The sequence below is a fragment of the Battus philenor genome, unplaced genomic scaffold (genome assembly GCF_028537555.1).
Source record: "Battus philenor isolate CCGP_79_NKW_IND1 unplaced genomic scaffold, ilBatPhil1.0.hap1 SCAF_5, whole genome shotgun sequence".
Classification (NCBI taxonomy): Eukaryota; Metazoa; Arthropoda; class Insecta; order Lepidoptera; family Papilionidae; genus Battus; species Battus philenor.
In genome coordinates this window covers 12,540,626-12,556,198 of record NW_027181715.1, presented here as the reverse complement: position 1 = coordinate 12,556,198, position 15,573 = coordinate 12,540,626, and the positions used below count along the sequence as shown (strand labels likewise).

The window sequence follows — 15,573 nt, the reverse complement described above, 5'->3', positions numbered from 1 at the left end:
TCTCAACATTTTCGGCCGTAATTATCTTAAGCGTTGTTTAATTCTTTTTATCACATAAGCAAACATTGGGATTTCTGTTAGACTTTAAGATTACACAGTTTAAACCACAAGAAATGGCGATTAAATTCAAAAAAATATTGAATTTCATATAAATCAATATTCATAACAGATCATTTTTAAGTAGTTTAAAAATTGTTACATAAATTTAAGTAATCATTGACAGTTGCAAATTAAGTTTATTTCAATTCTTTATTAAATTAAAGAAATACTTTTAAATATTAATTATATTTATGGGCAGTGTGTAACAGCGAATTTCCTCTCACTTGTACCACACACCAAACTGTCACTTATCTTGGATTACAACGTCGACCACTACGAAGATACCTCGACCGGAGAGTGCACTGTGAAGCGAAATAGTGATGCGTGCTAATAAATAAATCGGTGAATTTGTTTAAAATAAATATCAAAAACGCAGAAACATAAGAATGAAGGCTCCATGTATCTTTCCACGATGTTCGTTTATTGTAAGTAATGTTTTATAAATTACTTAATCTTATGTGATATTTTTAAAAGGTTATCACGTAGATGGCCTAGTTTAAAAGATATCTGTGTTTGTTTGTTATAAATAAAAATACAAACAAATACGCTTACGTAAGATATTTATAACATTCGGTATAGAAAGTGATGGCATTATTTACAATGCTAACATAGGGCTTTGTACTGGAGATAAATTTAGCAATTTACATTAAAAATATTAGGGCATATTCACACACAAGTACTTTAAAGTTCTATTTTAAACTACCTGTTTAAATATGCTATTAATCGTATATTTTAAAACATACTTGCTCTAGTTAATTATATCGGTTTGCAATTTCTTTAGTCTATATTTAAAATTATAATTATTCCGTATATAAAGCTGATACAATTGCTCAACAGTATCTTAAACATTTATTCATTTATGTGAATAATTCTCATAGCATAATTTTGTTTTGGTTATATATGTAATGTAAATGCCCAATAATTGTACACTATGTAATAAATAATTTTCATTAATTATTAAAGGGAAACCTATAAACAGATTTTATTATAAGAAAACACTGGCACGAAGATAAAATTTAAAAATGGAATTTAAACTTCATTGTTTAAAATTAAATTACGTTTTTATGTTTATAAATATTAAACGTAATGTCACGGCCATTAAGAATTAATAATATGATGAACGCGATACGAACTAATATTTATTTCCATACAAGTAATGAAATATAACAATAGCAGATGTATTGATAATATTAGCAGATAATGTTTAAAAGTTAGTATTTAAAAAACGCTAATAGCAGTATTGAAACAGCGCATTAGATTTTTATAACACGGATTCCAAATTATTTATATATAATTGTAAATAAAAAAAATATTTATTTTTAACGGACTATGGAATGATGAATTTCAATGATGTAATTATTTTAAGTCATTAATTTCAGATTGTTTTTGAATTCAATTCATAAGTGAAGTAAATAAAAAATGACATTCGAAATTTAAAAAAATAAGTCATTTGAAGTAACGGGTCATTGACTTTCAAATAGAAACAGACTACTTTAGAAAGTGTTCAATTACTCTATAATTTTCTCTACTCAGTAAATAGAGAGCGGATAGGTCATTAGTGTCGTCATATTCTTTAGCGCCGGTTTTCGTTTGAATTAAAAAAAAAAAAAACAGAGATCTATTTTTAAAAACCTTACTTACGACTTTTTGATGTAAATCAAACTATATTTTTGTGCGCGAACGTTTATCAAAACATAGACGTATAAAGCATAATCTTGCCGTATCTAAAACCTTTATCGAGTTTCTGTGATAAAGACGAAGTATATAAAAAGTATAGAGGAGGCATGCAAATATATTTCTTTTAATTCAATTAACCTTAACTAAAATTAAGAATTGGTCTGTTTTACTTATAACAAACCAAAAAAGTTAAATCCATATTACCTTACTGCTGTATGTCTACTATTTATTATTAAAATAAATGTATACAGGTTGCTCGGTTTCTCGATGTATTGTACAGTATATCCAAAAATCAATGATTTTAGAAATAATAAATAACATATTTAATAAAAAACGTTTTAAAAATTTGAATCATTGTATATTAAAATTAATTATTATTTACTATCTATTCCCAAAGGCTAAATGCCTAAAGTTATTAGACCGTCGCTTTTCAATAGAACAATAAATTTATTTGAATTTTTTTAATCGTTTTACACACGATGTTCGGAAACAGATGTAAAATTATAAGGCTTTTTATTAATTATGTATGCATTCATTCATTCAAAACTTTTGCGCATATCCCTAATCATCATGTTTATTATATCAGTGTATATAATTATGTGTTTGTTAGAAACTATATAATACGTATATTATTTATCATGTAAAGTATTATTTTTATACCAGGACATTTACACACATGCCTGTCTGTGCACCGGTCTGGGTTGTAAAAAGAGTAAACAAATAAATGATGATGATCCTTGAGACATGAACTGACAGTTCGACCTTCTAAATATAACAAAGAGTCGGTTGTCTCAGTTCGCAGAGGGCAAAACGATTCATTATAATTTTACACTGAGGTCGCTTGTTATTAGCAATGGTAGTCCAGCGGTAGAGGACTGGGACTTGCGATCGTAAGTCACTGGTTCAATTCCTGTGATGCGGTTTTATATGTTTCACACTTTGTGTAATCTAATATATAAAATTCTCGTGTCACGGTGTTCGAACTTGAACTCCTCTGAAACGGCTTGACTGATTTTTACCAAATTTAATATGCGTATTCAGTAGGTCTGAGAATCGGCTACTATCTATTTTTTATACCCCTAAGTGATAAAGGTTGTTCACACTTAAAAATTTTTTTTTATTTTTTTAACGAAATTTTTTGTTTTTATTTTTTTATGATACAGCATACAAGAATACATACAACAATAAATTTTCACCCCTCTACAATCAACCCTTATTTTTTATTTGTAAATTAAAATATCAATTTTTTTTTTGCAAAACAACGTTTGCGGGATCAGCTAGTAATTATATAGGATTGCTACTGCCCACAAACAAGTCCAACGTTTCAGACGACGGGCAACTGCGTTCTCTACGTACCATAATATGACAATGGGATCGTCAGCCCATTTACCAAGCTTGGCGATAATGTTCCCCGTAGATATCTTTAGAGAAAGCATATGCCTTCAATGGGCGTCTTTGAGCTGAAGCGACAATTATGGTCGCTTCCTACATCGAAGTTAATTTTAAATTCCAAATTCATTTAACAGTAATTAGTGTCGTCATTGGTATTAAAAAAAATAATGTACATATCGAAATTCTTAAGAGAGTAGAAAAAGACAAAAAGCATGGAATAAAAATTTCTTTTGTGCATTTTCATTATTGTATTGATTAAATTTATTAAATACAATTTGCTTGAAGTAAACCTTATTGAGTGCTACTAATAGTTATATTTATTATTAAAGATTGAAAGAGTTTTCTGCCGAAATAAAATAACACACTTAATATATATTTTTATATACATAAACAGAAATATAAATCTTTCTGATATAACGGAACTACTACACTATTCATTTTCTGTCTCGTAGAGTAAATTACGTATAAGTTACAGTATTGTCGTAATGAATACATAAGGTTTAAAAGTCTCCAAAGTAAATAAAATCTTCTATGTGTAAGTGTGGGATGGATTTGTCAGTTTTATTTGTAAATTTTATAGAATTTGTTATAGACACTGGTACAAAATAAATAAGGCTGTCATTAAACAATTATTTTTTTTAAAAAAAATTAACTGCTGTCTAACATCTAAATAAAATGAAGCATTTGCCTCATATTCATAAAAAAAAAACATAAAAATATCCAAGATTTTCCTACACAAAATTGATAAATAAATAAACATTACCTAACCTCTAAAGGAGATGAATTTATTTGAAACGTGTCCGAAAATTCACGCAATTTTTTTCTAGGTCTGATGACATAAATAATTGCGCTTATATATTATTTGTTTTTAATTTCGTGTAAATAAGAACAACGGAAATTTCGACTATACAACTGGAATATTTTTTTATTTTTGTTTCAAAATATTTGGTTAGATGCCCGCCGTAATTAAGTGAATTGATAATTATTTAGATTTGATTCGAATCTTTAAAGTGATTAAGGTTACTGGCGCTAATGGTTTTTTAATTAAACTACTGTTGTTAAATTTTATCTAGTCTACACGTGGCAAAGTTAAAGAGTGATTTTGTAAACATCTGTTTTAATGAAAAAATATACTTTATTATTTTTTAAACTTCAATTTTTTATGGAAAAGCTGCTGTGAAGCCTTTTCTGTATATTTTTTTAACGAATGACAGTACTGTCTCATGGTGGATGTAGCTGTTACAATAATAAATTTATTCTCCTAAAAAAAATTGCAACCGCATCCGTTTCAAAAGTTGGATATTATTATATTAAATGGGAACCATATTAAATATCCACTAACTTGTTAAAAGTTTTTAACATAGTAAATAATCATTATTTAGTCACATAACTACGTTTTATAAATTTTTAGAAGTAGCGCCACATTTGAAGGTCCTCTGACTTTAAAACGACTGGTACTTAGACAATTAACCGACATTAGATTAGATCGACATTTTGATGATTTAACAAAATTTGAATATATAATCATCAGGCAACCCCCTAGTTATCTAATAAGAACCGCAGGTAACTTCCCCCATTCAACCCCTCCTGACTACATCAACAACCATTTTAATACGTTATTTAAAATATTTGAAACCGAACCCAACCCATTTTTTATTTTTATTAAAAAACTGTCTGTTTATAAAGTTCATATTCAAAATTTCAATTAGATGATGTGTATATCGGTCAGGTATGTTTTGGAATTATATCATAAATGATGAGTGTAATGAATGAAAGAAAATAGTTTTGAACAATATAATATGAACAATATGAAATAAATATGATCAATACAAAAGGTTGAATAAAATTGACTTAGCAATAAATAAATAATGGTATCAAGCTCAGGACCTCCATTAATAGATTAATAATTGGAAACTAGATTTGTGTTGTATCAATATCCAAATTAATTAATTTACTATGTAATAGATTTTGTGTTACATCGGTATAAAACCCATCTCTCACTCTATGTTTGCACCTGTTCCCCCAATATCAGTCAAGATTATCACGGGGGAATAGTCTATTGCGGTATTCACAGTCAATGATAATTCTGTCTTTAATAAAAGAGGATGCAGAAGTTATCAGGATCAAGCAGTCACGCATCTTTAGATCAATTTTATGTTTTTGAAAAAAAACTGTTAGGAAGTTAAGTTACTATAAGAACGTTCAAAATACGTTAGATCTTAATACCACTATAATGTGAACCACAGATCATAATTTCAGACAGAATGTCCACTCTGGACATAAGCCTCCGGCATAGATATATAATAAAACCAAGAGGCCTGCATCTAACATCATTCGATGATTTTAAAAATCTCGTCTATGCATCCAATAGGTGTGTATTAGCTCTAAGTACAAGTGAAATCAGTTCATAATATGTAAATACAGTGTTTAGATATAATATCAAAATTAGTATAATTATTTTGAACTGTTCGTTATATTTTTCGTCATTTCCTGGAACCGTCACGGTTTTCGATTCTGTCTGTGTTAAGCTAATTGCCTCTCGTTGCGTAGATAAGTTGAATGGAACCCACAGCGGTTGCACATTGAGTCCTTTTTTGCATCGTGTTTTATCACTTTTCGTGACTTTCGCAGTTTTTTTTTGCTCTCGCTTTGTTACGTTCAACAGTCATTGTTCCTATATCTGTTAGTTTAGTATAACGCAATTTATGTTATATTTCGTATTAAGATTTTTTTTTTAAAAAAGTGTCGACTCTAAAGATTCGTGTTCATAGATCTATGGTACAATTTTACTGTGAAAATTCATACAGCTATCGCATCAAACGTTGTTCACCTCACTCTGACTTATCAGAATAAAGTGGGAGGGCCGAATATGGTGATAAGAACACTAAATTTCATAATGGCAACAGCATTCGTACATTCAGACGCAAGGATAATAATGCTAAAGTGGGACACATAAATTGGTCAGGAGCAAAGACTACGTGACGGTTAGGGGACGTGTGACATTTGTTAATTTTTTTATTGTTCTTTTATTGGATCGCACAAAGGGATCGTGGGAAATAATGGTAAATATTATTTTTTCAGAGAATCCTTTTTTTTTCCTCTAAATCATAGGATTGTAATAATTTTTAGTGAATCTCTTTTTAAAGTTCATTATTTCTTTTTTATTTTTTTGGTTTACAGAAAGATATACGGTTCATAGGTTCTCCTATTTAACTTATAATTTTCGTATTATTACGCATTTACTGTTTTAATGTATATACCATAGTATATTTTTATTAAGAATTTTAAATTGGTAGTTCACTGTACTTCCAAGAAGTTATTTTGTTTTAAAAAAACTGTTCGTAAAACTTTTCAATGTCGCTTTTTTTTGCTTACATTTTTATTTAAACTTTTTTTGATTATTAACTAACCTATTAATCCGACACAACTTTCTTAAGACAATCAATTACTGGATAAATATATTTTTTTTAATAAAGCACCAATAACTTAATGGACAGTTACAGTACAGGTACAAATTAATCGAAGGAAATATCGTTAAATTTTACATTCCTACATAGAATTTTTATTTTTTATTTATACAAAGATTTTCTTTTAATCATTAGACGTAACAAAATTAACGTATTTATGTTATATACATAGATTAAAAATACATAAATTCAATTTACAATGTGAATGCCTAATATTGCAAATATTAAATTCAAATTCTCCGTGATACAACGATGTTTTATAATAAAAAACCATTAGTTTTAATTCAATTAAAGACAGTAGCAACCAACATTATTTTCATTTTTATATATTTTCTTGAAATCTTGTAGCCAAATTTACATAAATATTTTAAATACGAAAATATACGTTTAAAAAGTTTTTAGTTAAACACATAGAGGACTGTATTATATTTTAAGCCATTCTAAAGGATATACTCGAGTAAAAGTTGTTAGTAATTTTTTTTTAATTTAATTCAGAAATCAAAGATTAGTGTTTCAATTCCACAGACCAAATTTATTACTTATAATCAATCTCGCTATTTTTATCTTGTTGCCATTTTCATTTGCGCTATAAAATATTAAAAAATTAATGAAAATAGATACACTTTTGACTATTATACTGTCGATTATAAAATACGATACACAAATGTAACAAAAATAATCAATTCATGCTACAACTTAAATAAAACCCAGAGACTTTCTGCAACTTTCCATGTTCATACATTGTCCGAAATAATCTTTCAGGAAGGATATTCTTTATCCGTTTTATATTTTTGTCGAGAAAAATCAATATTATTTCACAGTAATCAGATGTCATTGTTTTTTCTCCAAACATTTACATAATGCTCTAAAATAGTCAGGATTTAAATGCACAAAATCATTAAAATTTCTACAAAATAGACAATCTTAATTATAAATCAGTAATATTTCTGCGTTTGTCGAGGAAAATCTTTGTTGAGTTTTTCCCTTAAATTTATACTGGTATTTCATCGTTATTTCATCCCATAAATGCCTACTGCTAATTATGCTTTCCCTCAAGTTATCCTTGGGGGATATATCAAAGTCGCGTCATTTAGCTGGCGGCTTGACGATCACAATATAGTATTATGTTACGAAGCGGACGCTACTACCCTTTACAACGAAAATAATTTATGAGCAATAGGAATCCTAATTTATTCACAAAAGGACATTAGATATAAATCTGTATATCGAGAATCGAATCCGCGACCTATGATCATAAATCTCAATCCTCTACCACTGGGCTACCACTACTCAAAAATACAGGTGCTTAAATCAAAGCATTATGTATAACATAAAAGTAAATATGTTTACATATGCTTACCACTGTATTTATAATTCACATACAATATAATATAATATACTTTCATATTTTGTTTTAACTATGTATGTATTTATTGTATTGACTTTGTATTATAAGTACTTTACGTTTTGAGTAATGTGTACGTACATATATTTCCAATGACTTCTTTCACTATTTGACTGCAAACTCTATTTTCCTTATTAACCAAGTCGATGCAATGCTTGCCTGTAACAAATCCGCTAGCGATCTCGATCCGCCCTTTATTTCTTGCGTATTCCATATGTACTGTTTCTGTACAATATAGAGTAAATAAATAAATTAATTGATACACAAATTTACTGTGTACAAGTGATCGGATGGAATACGTTATCATTGGCAATGATCCTAGCCACAAAATATTATTAATATTTTTTTTTATCTGTGGTCTTTGCTTAACAGTCAAAGCTATGAGGGGGATTGTCTAGACTAATTTATAATCTCTGCTAATTCTCTTAAAGGATCATTTCGCATACACAACTACCACCGTTAATTCACTCAACACGTGTTTCACCCCTCCACGGGGCATCCTCAGGAGTAATGTTACACCGACCAGTGCTAAACAAAGAGTCTCGGTATTCATCATTGTTTGCCGAATACGCATTTATCAACGGGCTGGTGAAGTGAACTTCATTGCACGACTACTGCTGCATAGCGGAAGTAGCTATATTAGTCCCTTATTTACTTAGGATGGACTTCCGCAAAGTAACGCCTGAATCTATTAGAACGGATTCATTACTAAGGTTTTCTAATTAGCTATTTAATAGTAAAATTTATTAAAGACGAATGTAGATTAAACCTGAAGTGTATTTTATTGTTTATAAACCAATGCAAATGATAAATATGAAATAAAACAATACAGGCAAAAAAGTAAAGACTTTTTCATACACTGGTATTGATTTATATTATCTAATTACTGAACAAAAAATATTTATTTTTCCACTACAACAAATAATTAAATCAGCGGATTAGAAAATTTACCCGTAACACTAGCTATTGTTTAAAAGACACATTAATTAAATAACGATAATGGGAAAAGTTCTTTGTATTAGATCTAATATAAATTACATTTTATTTACCTTTGAGGAGGACGCTCGTATAAATAGTGTCGCCATTCTCACACTGTATATAGTGAAAGAATTTGTCTTATTTTAAAAAGAGATCAATGTAATATAACGTAAAAAAGAAATTCATTTATATACGCGATGCTAGGTTATAAGTGTTAAAGCCTTAAAGAACTTGTTGAATAGCTCAGTTGTCAACAAAAGGCTTCAAAGCTTTTACAAATTTTTGCATTCACTCCTTTTAAGTGACCACACCGAAATATGTTGCATTATTTTATTTTGAAATTGTAATGCGACAGTCTAGAAACTTCTGGCAGAACAAAGTCTACAGGGGCAGATAATAAACGATAATTAATTATAATGTGTATTAATCCTAATAATGAACGCGCATTTTTTTTTATAACGTTATTTATTATTTCTTAAATTAATGATTTTTGTATGAAGTGTACTGTACATTAAATGACAGTAAATGGGCTATACCTACACTTCTTTAAACCTTTTACATCTATAAACAATGACAATATATTAAAAATCTTTGTAGTAAATTGTCAGACATTAATTAAATAGATTCGTAATTTGTTATCGACAGTCACAGATTGCTATCGGTTTACGTAAATACATACGAAATTCAAGCAAAGTTGATAACATCATTTGCCGATTCATTATTTGTTTTAAAGTTTTAGGAAATCTCTCTCTCTCAGGAGATTTACTCAAACAGGGACACAGGCTTTGGCAAATACAAACTGAGGGCGTTAGCTGAAAACGTGTAGGCTGCGTAGGTGGAGATAGAAAATGTTTTAGCAAAGTATGTAAATAGCTTCGGGGAAAATTAGATTTACTAAGTTTTAATACGTTCTAGTTGACTTTATAAGACTTCGGAACAGTTTGCTGCTAATCCTTCGTCAGTTAAACCAAGAAGTTTTTTTAGTGATTTTATTGATTTAAGAAAAACATCGAAATATGTAATATAAGTAAGGCTTGATAAAATTAGTAATTTTTTGTACACCACTGCGGTAATACGTTGCACTCTCATTAATATCTCTGAGTCGTGTCATAAATTCAGAAATTTCATTAAACAAAATTTAAAAAATATCCAATTAAAGCATTTTTAAGTGATAAAAAAGCTTGAGAATAAATTCATCTGCTTAATAATATAAAAGTGACCAGAAAAACAAAAAAAAATGTGAAAATTAGTTTGGGATTGTTCACAAATCACACGTTTGGAACCATCGCAGCTTCAAGTTGAAGGATGACCATTATTGGAGAGCTTGATTTGATTGATTTGATCTATTAAATTGATAACTTCTGGCATTTTCTCGTGACGCACATAAGTAGTCACTATAAGTTATATAGAAAATAAATGAATAATTTTCAGTTTTAAATATAAATGAAGAAATTTTATGCGAAAAATAAAGCGAATGTGCATTTTTTTCAAGCCTTTGATAACTTCTGGAATTTTCTTAAATCATCTAAATTAATCAATAGGACTTACGTACTTTAATTTCTTCCTTTTGATGGTATTCTATTCATTAATGTAAATAGCCGGCATGATATCTCCTTTGAAAAGTAATTTATATGGTTATATCATTTTCGGTGGACTTTTAGATCTGAATTTCAAGCTAAGAATAAATAAGAACAAAAATATCGTTCATAATTCTATTAATTAAATTCGTAAACATACTTATTTCAATAATCGATATTTATATTTCTATAAGGCAGTCTAAATTTTTTTTAATAATAAATTAATGTTAAACATTTATGTCATAATTTTAATAATGCGGTGACCATGGTGTATGAAAAAAAAGTTACAGCGTTTCGACGCCTAACAACTTCTTCATTTCATAACAAAGTTATGTAATGAGCTTTAGGTTGCGAATTGGAGGAACGATTTGTTTTTAACTAAACAAACCTGATTGCCGATAGCACAGAGAGATAGATGGCTTTCGTTCACTCGATGAGTATTTTGATGCAAACCTTTTACATTTAACCGCTTGCCTAGCTAAGATACCTAACGCTTCTACTATCCTGTCCAATTTTTAACGCTGACAAAATAAATGTTTATTCGTTACCTTGTCATGCGATATTTTCAAAGTTATTGTATGCGCTTTACGATACAGTAAAAATTAAAACAATTTCATTATAGTAAATCAGGAATTCCATTGAAACTTACTTTTAAGGAATATCCCAGAAAAAAAATATTGTTGGTTACCCGAATAATATTCATTATTTTTTATTGTAATACACATGTATGATGTTATAAAGTTTAGTCTTAAATAAACCGTACAAATCTTATAATGGAAAATTTTAGATAAGGAAAACGACTAGGCATAAGCGAATACAATGATTCAAGCAGCAGTCGTAAAATTATGTACTAGCATAGTAAACGTCGGAATGAGTCAAACAAACGGGATGCGATAAAGCAGGTAAGTAGATGCGTTTCTTCGCCAGCTTTGATAAAGAAAATTGAAAAAACTAATTACCTGCCCTATCTTTTTTCATATCTACGTTTATGGATGAGATAATGTTGATAATGTTTTTTTTCGTGTTACTATTATACGTGTTAAGACTGATTGTATTTTATCTATTGCATTGACTATTATTGGTTTAACTATAATATACATACACTACACTATAATATTTAGTATCCCTTTTGTCCTATTGTATAACATTTACAATAGTACGCTAGAGATATTTAATTAGTAATAAATAGGATTCCCCTATATTTATCAACATTCCTAATGATCCCGAACCGTGGTTTCTGGGAAGATCCCTCTTTTTTGGCTCTCGTTTTTGGGGACTTCTCGTTCCACCTCTGCTTATGTGAGAACAGGGATTTTATTAATTATATTCAATTTCTCACTTTCTTTTATTATTTTTATTCTCTTCTTCCATTCCTCACAATATCTATCTTTCTCTCTCAATCACTGCAGTTAGGTCTAATTATTATTTATAATATCACAGATTTTTATTTTCCTCTTCTATAAATATAACACAGTTTTTATTGTGTATATCACAGTTCTTGTATTTATCACAATTACAGTATTGTTATTTCTTACATTGTCATTTTTCCTAATATAGCTAATTCCAGTTCTCATTTTTTCTTGCCTTATTTATAACAGTTTTTGCCAGCAACCTGAGAACTTGAGGAAGGACTTTCTTCCTTCTTCTATTATGATAGAGGCGATGGTCAAACATATATTAACCAACCAACCATATTAATTTTATATTCATTAACTAGCGCATTTTATACATTATAATACTTTGTAGGTACAATGCTAAAGTATAGATAGGGCATATCGTTTACCACAGGATGAACGCCTCATTTATCCAAACGCTTAAAATAACATCAACTGACATTTGTACCGGTAATATATTCATTTTTAATATCAATAATAAATATTCTAACAACATAGACTGTGTAAATTATACTAATAAATAATACGAGACGATTATATAAAGGAGTTATTTGTTAACAATTACGTGTAAAAATAACTATGTACGTGTGGTGGTGAAGCTGAGCTTAACATTAAAAATAAAGATAAGTTTGCTATATACCTTTTTCTGGGTATCATAAATTTTATAACTCTTTTGTAGGCAACTGTTTACGATTATACAATACACTAAAAAAATAAAAAGGGTTGAACTTGAAAAATAATTAAACAATGTAAAGATTTTTAAGTGATAATTAAACTTTTGCAAGAATTGCTTGACGACTTTAGTAAAAATATTGTGAAAATGGTCACAAAAAAACATCAGAGTTTTTGGTTTATTCTCGGATCAGGCGAGCTAGGAACCCCGACTGCTTTAAGTTGAACGGTGCCATTATATGATTTTAGTTTCTATTAAACTGGACTCTTCTGATTTAATTGCAAATGATTGTACATGGGCTATAACGTGAATAAATAAATTAAATAACGAACTAAATTAAATGAAGGTCGGGAGATATCTCTTCACTCATCCCACAGGGATCGTATTTAGTAACTATTTTATAAGTTTTAAGAGCCCTTTGTTTCTAGTTTTTTAATATAATTCCCCATTTCGTATGTTTGCATTTAGTAATACTCGCATACTGGATCTACACGCCATGGATTAGTTTACAACAATCAATGAATTTCATTTCATGTTAGGCTGCGTACCCGCATACTGTATAACAACTAAGTTAATGACCTATTAAAATGAAACTAAAGTAACTTTCGCGAAACGCGGAATGAACCGGACTGGCTGGCGATCGGTCGATTGCGGTGAAATTCAGTATTCTTCTAGCAAAAGCTATTCAAATAACTATAATTTCTATTAAAATTCGAAATAACAATGTTCTACACCGGTAATTTTCCTCTCCGTAATCTATTGATTTACTGCTTCATGTAAATTCGTTAAACATTACCTGTATCTTAATATTCCACAGATTTATTAATGAGTTGTTAAAATATCTTCTTTCTTATTAGCTTTTCTGATATTTTATCATTTATTTTATTTGATTCCAGAGCAAATTATTTGGTTCGAGAACAAGTGAATTCGAAAACGAAGCCTTAGAAATACACAATGAATATAGACGTGAGCACGGAGTACCGCCGCTTGTTCTCAATAAAGACATAAGTAAAATAAGCCAAAAATGGGCGGAAGAATTAGCCAAAACGGATGCAATGTCATACAGTCTTAACAAGAGTTACGGAGAAAATGTATACTGCGGTTGGTCACAAGATCCGAACGTAAAAATAAAAGCACAAGACTGTGTTGACAAATGGTATAACGAAATAAATCAATATTCGTTCGGTCGAGAACCAGAGGTACTTACTTGTGGACATTTTACACAAATAGTTTGGAAAGAAACTCGCGAACTTGGTATTGGTAGCGCTAAAAGCAAATCGGGCAAACTTTATGTTGTTGCCAACTACTTTCCTCCGGGAAACTACAGTGGACAATTCGTTAAAAATGTTTTACCACCCGGAGCTTTGCAATTTCGATCGAGTTCTAGAAGTTCGAACTCGTACCACGAACGTAGCAGTATAGGTCCGCCGTCACCGAGTCAAAGAAGTAGTAAGAACTTATCAGAAATCGCTACAGACTTAGTTACGAAATTCAGATCGACTTCAATATCAGGTGAGAAGTTTGAAGACGAATTTTTAAGAGCACACAACGATTACCGCAGGAGACACGGCGTGCCTCCTTTGGAGCTGAATAAAAAACTTTGTAAATACGCGGAGGAGTGGGCAAAGAAACTTGTGAAAATGGGCCGGGTCGAACATAGAGATCAAAACGATTATGGTGAAAATATATTTTACGCATGGTCTTCGGACCCTAATTTTAACGTGTACGGACGTGATCCCGTTGACAAATGGTATAACGAGATAAATTTACATGCGTTCGGCCGGGAGCCAAGTGATTTAAAGTCAGGTCACTTCTCTCAAGTTGTTTGGGAGGACAGCAGAGAACTTGGCGTAGGTGTTGCAAAATCGAAAGATGGCCAAGTATATGTAGTAGCCAACTACAATCCGCCCGGTAATGTAATTGGTAGTTTTGCTAAGAAAGTTAAACCACCAATTGATTGAATTTTTATTGTTATTATACCAAAGAGGAAGCATTCCAAAAATTTATTGACTAGCATTTATAATTACCTCACGAGTTTTTTTATTATTTTTACATGAATAAATAAATTAAGCATAATTTTTAATTATTTTATTATTTAGATTCACATAAAACATTTAAATTTACATTTTCAAAAAAAAAATAACTACGAAAATGTCAGCAAAAATTATAGAAATTTGCCTTCAATTGATTCACCGTTGAGTAGACTTCCGCCTTCGTTGATGTAGATAAGGCATGCGTACCTAGAAAAATATTCGTCAATTGTTTTTCTAAACCGATTCATATTATCACAGAAAATATAAAGTGACATAAAGTGTATGACTTATTTCTTTATCTGTGATTACTTCATGTATATTACTAATACACAGTACGTTTTATTTCCTTCTTTTCAATATTCCTGCTAACAATATTCTTTGCAGAACCCATTGTAAAAGGGAAATTGGTACAAAATTCTTATTAGCATTTTCAGTAACTGTGGTAAGATTTAAAATAATCAGGTCGTAGAGACTGGTAATGAAATCGAACATTATTTATTACTAAATTTGTTCTTAATTTTAAGGTTTTACTTTCAATATTTATATACAAGAATTTGTAATAAAAATAAATATAATAATAAAAAAATGGTTATTTATAATATCTTTACAAAGCACAGTCAACTTTCAAATAATTGAAATTTATCAGCCAAATGAAATGAACTTGAAGCATTGTTTATCTTAAAATAATGACAGTTGTGAACTGTAAAAACGATACGCTACATGGACCAATATGTTATTATTTGTACATACGAAATACAAAATCTCATACAGTACCGCATTTGTTTTTCTGACTTAAATAAAACAATAATTTTACCCAATAATTTCACTAAACGGAATAAAGAAGCTTCTATCGAATTAGCATCGTTTCTATAAGTTCT

The 15,573-nt window shown here is 29.6% G+C and overlaps 1 protein-coding gene across 3 annotated transcripts; it reads left to right on the top strand.

The window, feature by feature from the left end:
• The first annotated feature begins 431 nt into the window (after positions 1-431).
• On the top strand, positions 432-15,199 carry LOC137929505 (uncharacterized). 3 transcript variants are annotated; one of them, XM_068772487.1, is made up of 2 exons: positions 432-524; positions 13,559-15,199. In XM_068772487.1, exons 1-2 carry the CDS (start codon positions 486-488, stop codon positions 14,621-14,623), a joined length of 1,104 nt encoding a protein of 367 aa, XP_068628588.1. In that variant the 5' UTR covers positions 432-485; the 3' UTR covers positions 14,624-15,199. The 3 variants fall into 3 exon arrangements, 2 of the variants coding, with proteins under 2 accessions (XP_068628588.1, XP_068628589.1); XM_068772488.1 differs by lacking the exon at positions 432-524 and adding an exon at positions 6,024-6,230; XR_011108841.1 differs by lacking the exon at positions 432-524 and adding an exon at positions 11,404-11,497 and having other exon boundaries at positions 13,559-13,641.
• Positions 15,200-15,573: the final 374 nt, after the last annotated feature.